Source organism: Candoia aspera, chromosome 1 (genome assembly GCF_035149785.1).
Source record: "Candoia aspera isolate rCanAsp1 chromosome 1, rCanAsp1.hap2, whole genome shotgun sequence".
Taxonomy (NCBI): Eukaryota; Metazoa; Chordata; class Lepidosauria; order Squamata; family Boidae; genus Candoia; species Candoia aspera.
The window spans coordinates 60,431,694-60,447,806 of NC_086153.1; the positions used below are offsets into that span (position 1 = coordinate 60,431,694).

The 16,113-nt window shown below is 36.5% G+C and overlaps 1 protein-coding gene across 1 annotated transcript in view; it reads right to left on the bottom strand.

Annotated features, from left to right (window-relative positions):
* Positions 1-16,113, bottom strand: part of GLP1R (glucagon like peptide 1 receptor) — a 126,975-nt gene that overhangs the window by 31,670 nt on the left and 79,192 nt on the right. The window contains exons 6-9 of the mRNA XM_063290122.1: positions 13,406-13,506; positions 11,114-11,220; positions 9,863-10,016; positions 8,451-8,610 (exon numbers count right to left, since the gene is read on the bottom strand). Coding sequence (XP_063146192.1) covers positions 8,451-8,610; positions 9,863-10,016; positions 11,114-11,220; positions 13,406-13,506 — 522 coding nt within the window. The remainder of the gene's footprint in view (positions 1-8,450; positions 8,611-9,862; positions 10,017-11,113; positions 11,221-13,405; positions 13,507-16,113) is intronic.

Here is a 16,113-nt window from a genome sequence, read left to right on the forward strand (position 1 = left end):
AGCTATAAGCTATCTTCTATTGGGACACATGCTTAATTTTGGGCTATTCAACACTCTACTCCTTTATCACCCCCATTCAGTCCAAATGACTAGCACAGGGGCGTAATTGATTCCTGTAATTCCTACACTGGCTGAGCTAGAAAAAAAAGGCAACCCAATCACATGCCAGAAAGCAATAGTCCAATCACTGCACTCTAAACAGTTGGACTACTCAGACTGGTACTATTTGAAAGGATGGCTTTGTTCTGACTTTTCAAAACAAACATTGTGATTTGTTCTGAACTTGAAATGAATCTCCTAAAATACACATTTTAGTTCAAATTCTCAAAGTGACTGTTTCAGGATAAGAGCATTTGGAGGTCAAAATGTTTTGCATAATTGACATCTCTAATTCATATTGTTAGCAAAAACAATTGATTCAAAAACTGAAGTATACAGTATATAAAAAAACTAGGTTCCCTACTGAAGAGCTGGAACTAGTATGTTGTGCTAGTTGAACAATAACTGTAGGTTACTGTAATAAAGTTTTAATAAGTTTCTCTTAAATAAGTTTATTATGAGATCAGTAGAATGATAATCGGTTAATGAAAAAGGTCCGTATCTAAATCATTTTATTATTCAAAGCCTAACAGCCCCTCATAGCCCTTTTCTAGTTAAGTTTTAATTCAGATCTCTTGGCTTGCTGACATATTACATTAACCCCATCACAGATAAAAAATGGAACAGAACCATCACTGCAGGTTGGATACCTATAGCTACACTCCTAACTCCTTTGGAAGCAGAAAGATGCAAGATATTTTCCATTATGACAAAATTGAGGAAACTGCTGCATGGTTCCTTCAACTCTGATGGCTATAACAGTGAGGTTCTAGCAACAAGTTGTTCTGTCCAGTATGTCAGATGAGTACGTTGTGCAACATGCAAAGAACAACTTGGATTGCGGTTCCTGTCTGCATCTCTGCTGAGCTGGTGAAAAAGGCTACTCTGAAAAATGTTGCCCAGGATACAAGATGGATCAGCAAAAACCCTATAAAAGCAGGAACCTAGAACTTTATATAAACAGAGGCGGCAAGAAAAGTCTAAGGTACAGAACTGAATATATACTTTAGCTTAGTGATTTCTATTTTATCCCGGGGGGGGGGGAATTATACTTTTGTTGAACACAAATGGATGAATTGAAATTAGGTATAGATTTATGCATAACTAATAACGTAGCATTCTTTTATATTCCACCTAAAAAGGATAAGGGCAACATTTTAAAAGCTATGCTGTAAATGGTACATAGGATAATTTGATTTTATTAATGGTCTTTTTTATAGCAGAATTGCAAGAACCTCAGGCTACATATAATAGAATTAGTCAACTGATGAGTTGGAAAGTGACCATAAATGTATGAGAGAAAATCAGTGATTAATGAAACCTGGTAACAAACATCACTGAATTAAATTGTGAGAAAAATATTGCAGCTTTTTGAATGAATGAATGAATGAATGAATGAATGAATGTGTGTGTGTATATGGATAGATAGAGAGAGAGAAAGAGAGACAAAGAGTTGTGCGTGCACATGAGGTGGAGGGAGAAATAGCCCTTTTGTGATATACATCTCTGGTTTAGAGGTACACACGTTCTCAATAAGCTGACATAACAGTATTAGCACAATGGCTTTTAATTTCAAACCAGCTACTAATTCCTATTATTATCTTTCCCTACTTTACTGCAGACACATGCTGGGTTAATGTTTTCAGAGGGTTGTTTTGCAACAGTAACTGTGTCTTTTTTGAGTAGTTAGTGGCAATTCTGAACACATCAGTGTGGTTGCAAGGAGTTAGAAGTATCTGCCCTAATGCGAGCTAATCTGACTTATTAATGCCAAGTCTCATCTGCCATCCTGTTGCCCTGTGAACCAGTGCAGAGAGATCCTTTGGGATCTCTTTGTAGATGAAATTTTTCTTCTCTGTGTTGACTCTTATGGCCTTAAATACTGAACTATAATCTGCATTTGATGGGGTCTGAGTCAGATTTCCATTTTTGAAGGTAACCATAATGTTTCACTGGCAAAACATGGGCCATCAACTGAGTCCTTATGGTTGCAAATCAATTGAGAGGTTCCAGAATCTCATAACAAAAGTATAATTACAAAGCTACAAATATAATTGCAAAGCTACAGCTGGTTCAAAATGCAGCCGTGTGAGCAAGAATGGCACATGTAACACCTTTGCTGCAGAAGCTGCATTGGGTCCCAGTTTGCTTCCAGGTCCAATTCGAAGTGTTGGGTATTACCCTTAAAGCCCTACATGGCAGGGGTCCAGGTTATCTGAGGGACTGTCTCACCCCCCATTACATCGACCCATCCCACCTGGTGAGGCAGAGGAGGCATGCTACAGACCCCGCCCATGAAAGGATGTTGATTGGTAGGGCCCAGGAAGAGAGCCTTCTCTGCTGTTGCCCCCACCCTATGGAACACTCTTCCCCCAGAGGTGAGGCAGGCCCCCAGTCTCCCAGCCTTCTGGAAAGGGGTGAAGACCTGGCTCTGCCATCTCACGTGGGGCATGAGGAGGGGTAACCAACCCTGGGAGTGGTTAGCACCCTGAAGTTGCTCCCGTAAACTAAGAACTTTTTAATATCTATGTCTTCAACTATTTTTATTTAAGAATATTGTTTTATTGTATTTTAACTAGTTTTTATTCTTCTTTTATTGTAAACCACCCAGAGTCGCTCTTTGAGTGAGATGGGTGCTGGCTGAATTTGAAACATAAATAAATTAATAATTGCTATGAGATAAGCAATATAATTGAAAGATATAATCCATATCACCTGTGATCTGTTTGTATGGAATCAGCATTAATTGGGCAAGTGAATTGGGCAAATTAAGTATCTTTTATTTGAATGGGTATTTTTTCCCATTATGCTGAAAGAGAAAATGCACATCCCAAAGCACATTTATGGAGCTTATTATACTAAATATCATAGTAAACTAATAATATCCATTTTTCAATCATCTGTTAACATTTAAATGAAGTACTTTAAAAACAATTTCCCATTAGCAAGTTTTTACCAACACAAAAAGAGAAAGTCCTCTGAGTTTTCCTTTCCCCTCCTAGTAGTCCACTTTAAATCCACCTTGAATCAAAATTAAATTATGTCACTGTCTGTTTAGGCTTTAAGACCTATCTTTCATCTCACTGCCTTGATATTTCATATTACTGAATACTCATCACCAGTAGGAGAGCACTGGGAACAGGGCTTTGTTCAATTTATCCGTATAGCTCATGTGTGTGGATGTGTCTTAGCCTCCAAGGTCATTTTGGAGAGAAATGAAATTGTGTACATTTTATTTATGAAATCAAAAGCTAGGATTCTGCACTATAAAAGCAAGAACCTACCAATTTATTCATAAGCAGAATTATGTGTAATGTTTCATCTAACAAGTGAATTTAATTATATACTACAGAACTACAGGATACCACATAGTATTAGCTGAAATACTAACCGTTTTTGAAAATATTATCTATTTATAATAGTACCTAATGAAAAGATTGCTAGAGTGTAAATGTTCCAAAAAGAGTCACTTTTTGTGAGATGGGCAGCCATATAAATTTGATAGATAGATAGATAGATAGATAGATAGATAGATAGATAGATAGATAGATAGATAGATAGATAGATAATCATTTTCTTTCCTATGTAACTTTTCCAGAATTTCTCCTGTATTTTGTATTTGTTCAAGTGATAATTCAAGGTTTTCTGCATGACTCAGATAGTAATCAACCCAATGCGATCTATGCTAAGTTAAATTATCTATCTAAACCACAGACTATATAGTTAATGTAACAGTAATAGTTAAAAGGAACAGCCTCGTGTGGCTCAGAGTGGTAGGTGGCAGTATTGCAACCGAAAACTCTCCCCATGACCCGAGTTCGATCCCAGCGGAAGCTGGATTCTCAGGTAGCCGGCTCAGGTCGACTCAGACTTCCATCCTTCAAAGGTCGGTAAAATGAGTACCCAGCTTGCTGGGGAAGGTGGCGACTGGGAAAGGCAATGGCAAACCACCCCACTATAGTCCGCCAAGAAAACGTTGTGAAAGCGGCGTCCCCCCAAAGGGTCAGACATGACTCGGTGCTTGCACAGGGGACCTTTCACCTTTCACCAATAGTTAAAAGAAGGGGAAAATAGTGGGATCTTAAAACTGTGTAACATAATGGCACAGGAATTAGAGCAAAGAACCATGGAAGACAAGCAGAGTTGTGAAAAATACAGAACTTTCTCAGCAGCATGGGGGAAAGTTCTTCCCTATTATTTTTAATAATCTGGGCATTGTCCCCCTAGTCAAATATCTGAATGACATTAGGCAATATAATGATATTTGAATGATTAGACAATATAATGATATTTGAATGATTAAGACGATATAATTCCCCATATTTCTCCCTTAAACATAAGAGGGTGGCATATCTCCCTTATTGTTCTGCATTATCTTAAATGAGAGTAAGGTGCATAAGTACTGTATAAAGTAATGATTACAAGGCATGATGATTAAACAAGGAGCAGTAAAAGCTTTTTGTGTGACATATGGGTTGCAGTTTATTCAAGCAATTTGTTCAGAAAGTAATTTGCATTAGTTAATAAGCTAGGAAAGATAACAGGACCTAGAACAAAATATATAACTCAGTTCCGATTAGTACCACTGGACATTTAAGCCCATGCCGAAAGACAACTGCATGGAAATCGATTAAGACTCTAGTGGAGCTATATTGCTAAGATAAACAGCATCAGTCCAGGCAACCCTGCAGAAATCTCAGTGTAAAAAAACTCTTATACAGTAACCTTAACATTTTTCCATGTAAGGAACTCCTTCACAGGAAAGTTCCCCAAATAAAAGCAACATCTACATTTTCACATAAGTATAACTACTTAATTAGTTATTCTTGAGTAACCAGAGTCTGAAGATGGTAAAAAAACCTTATGGGAGGATATTCCAGAGCTTTCAGTTAACAGAACTGTAATGTATATAATTCAGCCTTTTCTCACTTCCTCCTGGCCCTGAGAAAGGACTATTTAACTTTGATTGCTTAAAGCCATGTTTTTTTTTTATTAATAAGATCAGGAGTTCAGGAAGATCATCTAGACAGGATGTTGGACTTTATTATCTCTCACTTTAATTCAAAAACTATGAATCAGAATTATTCTTAGGAAAGCAATAAACTTTTCTAAATTATTTTACAAGCAATTTTTAACAAACACATCTTCAGGCTGCAATAGAACTGAAAAGGTGTTGAGAAGCAAGATCTACTGATGAAATTAGGTGAACTGGCAAAATAAATTTAGGAAATACCATACCTAAAAAGCTGGTATAGGAAGTGAACAGTACTGCTATGTTGTAATGCAAAAAACTAAAGTAACTCACAGTGGCCAACACAATTTTTATGAATCAACTGTAAAGAATGTTGTCAAAACTCCTCCAGACAAATACTGTTCCTTCATATTATATAATATGCAGTGGGCCAAAAGGAATTACTAACACACAGCACACCTTAGCATACATACCTAATTATATACAGTACCTGTATATAATGAACATAGATTTATGCCAGTTTGGTCTAGTGGTTAAGGTGCTGGGCTAGAAACCAGGAGACTGAGAGTTCTAGTCCCGCCTTAGGCATGAGAGACAGCTGGGTGACCTTGGGCCAGTCACTCTCTCTCAGCCCAACTCACCTCACAGGGTTGTTGTTGTGGGGAAAATAGGAGGAGGAAGGAGTATTAGGTATATTCGCCGCCTTGAGTTATTTATAAAAATAATAAAGGTGGGATAATAAATAAATAAACAAACAAACAAATAAATAAATAAATAAAAGATTTAAATGCAAGTATATAATATATGTTATGCTAGACAATTCCTGCTTGTGCAATATTACCTGATCCATATAATAACTTCTAAAAAATTATTCGAGCACTGTTATCTGCTACAGCATCTGTTACCATTACCAGTTTGCTTTTCTGTTTCCTTTGACTGCAAAGAGATCATGCTTCTAAACCCAGGAGAAAGATAAATTCCCCACAGGCTGAGTATGAAATGAGCATGATCTATTCCTAAAAGGGACAACAGGAAAATAAAAACAGAAAGCGGAACAGAGAGGTGTTCAAGTAACTTCTGCTACTTAGGACCTGGGATTTGTTGCAAAAGGGTACACCGAAAAACATGGTCGTCTTGAGCGGTTTGGATAGTTGGAAGGCAGGGAGTCTCACTTTATATATTTCCTTATAGAAATCAAAAGCTAGACTGCATTATTATGCACACAAGATGAGGGGACAAACTATTTCTTTTAACCAGTCGACCCCTTATCCTCATTTATGCCTATAAAATAGGATTTTGAAAGTTACGTCTTATAGCAGTATCACCTCAATAAAGAACGTAGACAATAACTACACTCAGTACCCAAAAGATCTGTTGCTCAATGCAGGGAACTGTACATTATCCAGAACTCCTTGCATACAAAGATTATCTGGGTTTTTTTTGTTGTAAACAAATTACACAATCTCCTTTGCTTCATTTAGTGTTCTGTGTGCAGCTCACAAGACACTTAGCCTCTGTTCAGATATATATAGTTAGCATCCTGGATGGCGACCACCGAATTGAAGTATTGCTAAAAACAGTCTGCAATCAGAAATATTTCTGGTCATCCTTCTATATTTTTCATAATGGAGTTGGGGCTCTGCTAAGCAATGAAAATAGGGGTCCCCCCATTTCAACTTGTTTAGAAATACGTCAGATAATTTTTATATAGGGCACAACAAATTGCATGCTTCCTACTTTCTATGACTTCAAATAATTTACAGTAAGTAGGTTGTTATTAGATCTATGAAACTTCCCTAGAACCACCCAATATATTTTCATATGAATACTTCATTATTTATTGGCTTTGACAGGACATAATGCATTCATCCTCCATATATCATGTGCATTTGGGACAGCCACATAAATAATATGCAGCTGATCATTTATATGAATTTTACTAGTGCACTCATTTAGAATGTTTACATAGGAATGTAAATCTGCGGAAGAGCAAAAGCTCTGTCAAAGCAATTCAAGACATATTTTAAAAATGGAACCTGCTGGCATTTAACACAATACAGGTTAGACTGTATTAAAATAAGGATCTACATTGATTCTACAATCCAAAACATATTGGGAAGCTTGTTTTGTATATTCTGGGCATGTGCAGCAAGATATCACTGTTTAAAAATGACTTGATTAATGAAATAACAGGATACCTGATACTGCATGTTTACAGTGAAGCATTATATATTATCTTAAATATTTGCCTGATTATATGAGGGAATGTGGTAGTAAACATAACAAAAATGATCTGGGCCATGAAACAGTGAATTAAACCTCAGGCAGGAAGGTAATCAAGAAAAGAATACCACATGCTTTTATGCTAGCAAACACCAGGACCAAATATCAGCTGGGAGGAGAAGGGTGTCCATCTGCATTGAGTCCCAAAAGGAAAGATCTCAAAGAAATGTTGGTTTTAAGGACATCTATATTATATGGCAAGAACATTAAGAAAATGGCCTTAGGTATGTTTGAACTATGGTCAAAGGAATCAGAAGTTTGGTTCACAGGCTGAAGTCACAGGAGTCTGACTTTTAACTTTATAACTGTGAGTTGGCCAAGTGAGCAATTACAAAAGTCTCAAGGAGTAGTCAAAGGTTCCTAGAATTCAAGTTCATTCAGGACTATCTTGAGATGAGGACAATTCAAGATTGGCCTGTATTTTTCAGCACTTTACACTGACCAATATATTCCTGACTAAGGGAGTGATTTCATAGTCAAAAAAGTCTTGTTATCTATAATGCATTCCCACTGTTTTACTTACATGATAACAATTACTACTAATATGTTTAGAATAGATAGATACAGTCTTTTAGTATCAGGATAGTTATCATGTGCTATGAAGATGATAAAATATATTGAAAGCAAAATGCATGCTGTGAAATGCTATGTGCATTTGTCCAAAATACACACCCACACATACACACACAGTAGTAAACACTTCACTACAAGGAACCTACAGAATTTTCTCTTTGAAAGTAATACACAGCTCATGCATGCCCTACAAGTAAGGACATTATTTTGGCTCATTTCATTAGTATCCCCAGAGGTTAGTAATGCTAGTACTGAAAGCAAAGCAAGTGATCATCATCTTTGCTGGTACTAGAGAATTCAGAAAGGCCTCTGCATTAATTTCTGAACATGTTCTTATTGAAAAGTTCTGCATGGGTTTAGAAGCAATAAAAATAGATACAAAGTTTAATATTCCTTGGTAATAAACAAGTGTTTATTTATTTATTTATTATTTATCTATCTATTTATTACTCCATTTCACTTCTCCTAGAATACTAAACCAAGAAATACCTTATCTGCAAAAGGGGGAGGAAAACCGACTTACCCCAGCCAATGCAAAGGTAAAGCCGAAAGATTCTCTGCTCGGAAAACACTGAGAGGGCTAGTAGAGTATACAGGTACATTCCTTCCACCAGTAGCCAATAATAGTTTGCAGTCACACAATACTGCATCATCACAAAGATCAAGCGGCAGCTAAATGACTCCTGAGAGGGCAGAGAGTTGAGTAAATACTTCAGAGGCTGCAGAGCAGGAAAAATGTAGAGTACACATGAAACCACAATGCCATCTTCCCTCTCAGATTTGGTAACAGAACAACTTTTGGAGACTGTCAACAGTAGGCTGAAAAATAATCAAATTCAGTAGCAGATACTCCTTCACTAGATCCCTTTAGCATGTCTGTTTAACCCAGTGTTTCTCAAGCTTGGCAACTTGAAGATGTGTGGACTCGATCTCCCAGAATTCCCCAGCCAGTAGGCCGGCTGGGGAATTCTGGGAGATGAAGTCCACACATCTGCAAGTTGTCAAGGTTGAGAAACACCGATTTAATCTATTTCTTAGCTCCTTGCAACATTATAATGTTTTCATATGCAGGTATGAAACCTTAAGCCCAAAGGGACATTTCAGTTCCACCCAAGCTGCAACTTCCCTTGTGCTCACCCTCCACAAAAGGAGTCTCTCTAGATATGAGGCCTCAGTTGAGTGACATGGGTTGCAGCATGTGGAGGCTGCCAGGAAAGTGCCTTAAATGATGCAGAGACGCCTTGTGGAGGCAAAACTTTGCACGTTCAAGGTGCCTCTGCCAGATTATGCAAATTCCTCCTTTTTCCACTGCAGCTCTTCTGTGTCATCATATACGGAAGAGATTTTGGAATGGGAGTGCGTTCTCCTTCTGTCAGTTTCACTGGGTTTGTAATTCTTGGAATATAAGCCATTGTTCAAAGACACCATTTTGTATTAAAATAAGAACTTCCATTTCTTCCGAAAATGTTAGTGACTGCATTCCCAATTGCATTTTATACTCTGGTTCCTCTCTCACACTAAAGTGGGTTTGTTTATAAAGAACAGGAATGGGACTAGACAGTATTACTGTGTTATCTCAATTCTTTTATTATGGGGAAAATAGTATCTATTTGAGAGGATATTTCTAATCATGGTGGTTAAAAGGACATCTTTTGGAGATGTTATCACTGAAGATTTTACCATTTTACGGAAGATCTAAACACTTTCAGATGCTTTTGGACTTCTGAAAAGGAAAATAAAAGGAAATTGAAGTGGAGAAGAAATCTTATCCTCAAGCGAATTGAAAGGGATTTCTATTTTAAGTCCTTTGAACTGTACTCGTATGTAAATCTAACAAGCTTTCCCCTACCCCAAATGAAACTGCACACCTTAATACAAATATATTGCAATCACATGCTTCTGTTTACGAAAATATTTTTAACCTTATCATACTACCTGGAAGGAAATTAAACTCTCCCACTGTTGTTGACGAGGGGCTGTTTTGTACATCCATTTGAGTATGGAGTCCTTAACGAAGATGGACACAGCACGTAGGATAAACGAGGTAAAAAGGTTCAAGTGAATGTAGTTCCTGGTACAATGCAGATGCCTGTAAATATAATTATGATGCTTAATTCACTTGAAAATGTGTAGGCTGTAATGACTGTCAAGTGCGGCAACAAGGGAGCTCTATTCAGAACTGACGTGTGTACATGAACCAGTTATACTGTTCAGTTAAAAATAGCTGTGTGGGCTGCTCTCATTTCTAAAAGGGAAGGCAAACTGCTAATACTAAAAAACATGCAGAACTGAGATATGATTGGGGTACCATTTTTTCTAGAGAGGTCAGATTAAAGGGTTTTTTTAAAAAAACAGAGCGTTTAGACTGAATTCTAAGTCCCTTGGGTAAAGATTTAAAAATTCACTGCATAAAACTTGTTTAGTTTAACTGTGCATTGCACATTTCTGCAGGAGGTTTTGGCAGAAACATCAGTTTCCATCAAGATAAATCATGCTATTTACCAGCAATTGTTCGAAGTGCAAGAGACGACTATTACTGATATAGCACTTAAGAAAGAATTGTACACACAGTGAGAATAAGTGGAGCATGATTTCACTTCTGGGATCACAATAAGCAACAATGAAAATTCATTATGAGCATCAAACAAGGAGAACAGAAACCTCAACATGTCAAAAAGAAAAACTTAATTCAGTGACTAAACCTATCATCACTGCAGCAGCAATACTTTATTTTGGAACCTGAAAGACTTTCTCTCCTTATTTCTACCAACTCATAACAAACCATATCTAAAAGCAGATATGCAGCAGAATAATATTCTAATGAAAAAATGTTCCTTTGTCTCTACCTCTAGCAAAACATGTTCTGCCAATTTATAAAACAGAATATTCATACCATTTTTTTTAGCTGTGTCCAATTCAAAAGGAATGTCTAGGTTTATCGGTGGTTTTGTTCTGTAGCTTTTCTCTTTTCCCACAGATTCATCCAAGACAAACTCTATTTCACTTCTTATTATACACTTCTCTTTAATCCCTTACTTTGAAAATCTCCCACTATCATCTGCGGCTTAATTTCTATGCCACTTCTAATTATTCATCTTATTACATTTAATTTTTGAAGTTAAGCATCAGGTACCAGATATTGTTCGTATGCTAGGATTCACAGTTCTTTTTAGCCATGTGGGTTACCTGAACCCAAGGAGGATGCCAGTTGCTATAACGAGGGCTGAGAAAGAAAGGGCATATCCAGTGGTGTAGATGACAGAAAGGAATAACAACCGTCTTCCTGGTAGGTCCTGAAAAGGATACACAGAAAGAGCTTAAATAAAATTACTGGACTCCTCCTGTTCTGTTTATGTTACAGTTTATTTTAGTGGAGCAGACAGAAATCCAAAGCCAGTAATTTTACACTGAAACACAGAAAAAGTTGACCAAGCATATCAACTACACAATATTAGGGCATTCAAATCAATGCATTCTCTCTTGATCAAGCTGATTTCAAACAAAGAATCAGAAACTTAGTGAGTTTGAACTAGGATCTTAGGTTTAGTTTTAGGTTCCTTGAGATGAGCCTGTGGTCCAGCAAAATAAAACTGAAAGTCATATGCCAATAGCAAAACTTTTTTGTTTTAAGCAGCTTTGACTGCATAATTTTTACACAGTGACCATTCATTTGAGTTCAACATTTTCAGCCACTTTTTATTCTAAAAGATCACTTTGGTAAAGCAAAATGTGACTTCAACTCCAACTAAATCTAAAGGCATATTCTTCATTCTATTTTTATATATAGCTCTAAAATATACAGTGAGAATATTGCTTAACATGAAAAATAAAGTATTTACACTGCAGGACACAACATTGCATTCAGAGGTTCTAAATCACTATCTCCAAAGGACTTCAGTTCATGGAAATGAAACAGGTGCCAAAAGATCAAGCATTGTCATTAAGCATCTGTCTTCTTGGCAGCTTCCTAAACAACTGTGAAATAACCTCTAAGAGACAAAAAAATGCTCCTGCATTTGTATTAAGCAATTCAGTCTCTCTGAACATTGTCTACAGCAATGGCATAGACATCCAAAAGAACAGATGGGGAGGAAAGCTTGGGAATTTTCTGCATTTCAATTAATATTAGTTTAAATTTGCAAAATAGCTTCCACTCCCTATTCTTCATCTATATTCTTCTAATACCTACTGAATAATCTCACCACAAGTAAACAGTTGCATTTAAAAGTTGGTATAGTTGCTAGAGTCATAACTGAGAAGATGTTATGTGTGCCTCTCCAACTTGCAGCCTTCTCAAAAGCTTCTGGTTGACAACTTTGGGAACAAAATGATAGGACTTTGTTATGATCCAGGTGGGCCATCATAAAAGTATACTGAGTTCATTGCTTGGAAGTGACCAAACCTTGTATTTCACCTGGGTCGTAAGATGACCCCAGCACCAGTTCCCAACTATAACATGAGGTAATACAACCCCACCTTACAATTTTTTTGTAAAGATCAGTGAGGAAGTAATCTGCTGCAGATATTTTATATGAATTCTAAGAAGCATTTGCTTTTCAGTTATTCATAATATCCCAATTTCTACTAGATGTTCCACTAAGATAATTTTCATAACATTTCAGTACTCTAAATTATTTTTGTTTAATCCAGTCTTCTGTTACTCTCTGGTGCACATTTATTTATTTATTTATTTATTAGATTTATATTACTTTAGCTCCCATAATTCTCACTCAGCATTATTCTACATCAAAAGAATACTAGATTTCAACTTCTGCTTTAGCAAGGAATTTCTACAATTTCTGGTTATCAAGGAGCTCACGGAGAGTAAATACCCATCTCTATAGCAAGGAATTTCTTTAGTTACTTTAGCTTAGATAAGGGCAAATAATCAAAAATAGCAGGAAAAGGCAGACGTCTCACTCCATTTCAATTACTTCCAAAGTATTTATTTATTTTTTTAGTCAACTGATATATCTGCCCACTCAACTTGTGATGAGGGGTGGCTTAGAATTAGAACAACTAATAACATGCTATAAAATAAAATATCATAAAGCACAGTAAGACATAGACAAATTTCACCAGATGCAATTCAATTTCCCCTTCTCTTTTTCATTATCTTCCTGGAGGATGAAACCAGAACAGATGATATTATTTTGTCAGTATATTATCTTGCTACCTCTTATGACCATACACTCAAATGGTTTCCTCAACATTTTTTCAACTTCTATCTTCAGTTTCATTACAATCAACAGTATTACAGGCCTGATAAATGTAACGTTCAAGAATATGTCACATCTCCTTTTTTCAATCCCACTAAAATGGTGAAACAATCCAAATCATTCTAGAGGAACTAACGGAAGATTACATGCTCTCTTACTGTCAAGAGAAAATGTTATTTTAATACTCTACCACACTATTGGGAGCAGAGAATGTAGCATATTGGCTGTAGGTTTTGCAAACAAAATTTTGTATGCTTACTTCATCAGGAGCCATACATGCAGAAATGTTCTTCCATGGATTGGTGGAATTCTCCTCCATTAGCCATGTACCTTCCAGTGTGCAGAAACGGTAAACTTGCCCTGTCCAACAAGCATGCAATAAAGGGGCAGGTGATAGAAAAGCCAAATGCAACGCATTATTAGCATCAATCAACTGCAAATATAGTTAAAATCTTAGCCAGGTGTTTCCCATGATACTATTAATACAGCCCTGAAAAAGGAGCAGTATAAAATATTTCTTACATGTTTTGGGATTCCAGGGCAAATTAAAACCCAAAAGGTGGAATTGAGCTTGTGGGCTTCAAATCTTTGTGCCAGTCTTGGCAAGCAAAGTTTCCCAGTACACCAGAGGTTTAACACTATATAAATTTAAAATCAATCTATTCCCAGAATCAGACTATTTGTAGTGGAAACAGTTTCTCTACTACCAGATAAAAATAGTATTTGATTGGCATGTAAGAAGCAATCAAATAATTTGCAGCCTAGAGTTCTTCGGGCTGTCAACATAGCATTATATTCAGCTAACCATATGTCACCCAACTTTGCTGCAGGCTTATTAAATAAGGAAATATTCTCACATGTTTAACTGTAAAGATGTAATGTTTAATTTCTAAAATGGAGAAATGCCAGAAGTCATGCCACCTGTCCTTGAGTTTTAAGTCAAATTAGGCTAACACTCAGTATCAAAACTGTTATGTAGATGTTCAGAGGAATATCCCATTATTTTTACTCTACGTATTCCAATATTCAGGATTTGTACTAAAAACATGATTGATCTGCCTGGTAGCATTTATCTAATATTAGCAAACTTTAGATTATCCTTAAGGCAATCTTCTTTAACCTGATGCCCTTCAAATGTGCTGAGGTAATTACTACTTCAGGCTGCTTTTATTTAAAAGCCTTATTTAAGAGATTAGGGCTAATAGCTGTTCTTAATGGCCTTTTCAAAAAAACGAAGAATGGCTTACTGAAATAACATGGATTTAACATTCTTTTGGCTTCTTTTTGCTGCATATTATGTTCAACACCAATATAGGTTTTAATTGAAATGTTGATTTTTATAAATCTCTTTAAAAAAAAAAAAAGAAACAACCAGACTTTGTATCCAAAGGGAACTTACTAAAATACTTGCTAAAGCGTGTAACTGTTGTATTACAGACACTTACAACTTGCCCTAATTTATCCTCTCCAAATCAAGAATACTTCGTAATTCCCCCACAATTTCATACAGGCATCAAAACATATTTTTCTCTTCTTCATAGATTTCGTAAAGTTTTTTTCTCTCAGCCTTCTAGAAGTTTTTCTCTAAACCTTCTAGAAGTTTCTATTGTAATGACAGGTATTTTAGCTCAGTCTTTCCCTACCTGATGCCATCCAAATGGCCCCCTCCCACATATAGGCTGAAGATTCTGTAGTCCAAGACATCTGGATGACACCAAGTTGAAGAAAAATGTGTTAATCACTACCCTGACTTGAATACCTTCCTTCAGGTGTCATTAATCTCCTTCACTATCAGACATACTAGCTAGGGCTGCTAGGAGATACAGTTCAGCACTATCTGGAGAACAAATTCCCTCTCCCTGATATAAAGGATAGGGAATCTCCCTCATCTGTTCCAGTTAATATTAATTTACCTCATATCTGTCCTGAATTTTGCCCATAAATATATGCCAATATATTTGAAATACATGCCAATATACAGAATATTTGCCCACAAATATATGCCAAATATCTGACTAAGACTGATGATGTTACTTAGTTGGGTAATGAAACATCTGCAAACAGCCCAGCTCAGAAAGCACCAAGAACTCCGTATATGCCAAGTTCTACATCCAGATAAGCACAGGGCTGCTGCTTCGGAAATATGAAATCTAAAACCACAGTAACTCACCTTATGCTGTACTACATGTTTGTTCTTCTTCAGTTTGTACTTAAAGAGATGTTGCTTTGTGTAAGAAACCTCTCATTTACAAAAGTCTGTTTCATGTATTAAAAAGGACTTCTTGCTCATAGTGTTTTTTTTAACCAGGAAATGATGTCTTCTAGATTAAAGTAATAAATCTTTAAAAAGTAAATTTATAGTCTAAAACATTGGCAGGGCATCCTTAAGCCATGGTGAAACTTGACTCTGATATTTAGGGTCCTAATAGCGACAGACCAGGAGGACAGAAGTAAGGCAGCAACTGCATTTGGTAGCCTCCAACAATATTGTTCATGATATCTCATATTTAGACTAATCCAGCCTTTCTATTCTGACTGGTCTAAATTTCTCCTGAATTAGGAACATGGAAAAAGGTTGAGACAGCTTGAGATTCAAAGTTCCTCCTACCCTACTCCCAAAGCATTAGATGTTTTCAACAGAAAAGATTTCCATACCTATAAATGCAGAGGCTGGTAGCAAGGCTGTAGTATAAGAATCTTCCCTCTTTCCCACCAGTTAGAGTAAAGTTTCAATAGAAGAGAATATCTGTAGTGCAGGCTTGAACTGTGGAGTTCTTGGTGCTCTTTGAACTTGGTTGTTTGCCTGCAGACTTTTCATTACCCAGCTAGCGTGAGTCTCGCGCTGATATTACCTAGTTGGGTAATAAAACATCTGCAAGCAAACAACCAAGCTCAGATAGCACCAAGAACTCCACAGTGAAGTTGCCAACTTTGCAGTGGAAATCTAAAAAATTATTCCAGGGACAT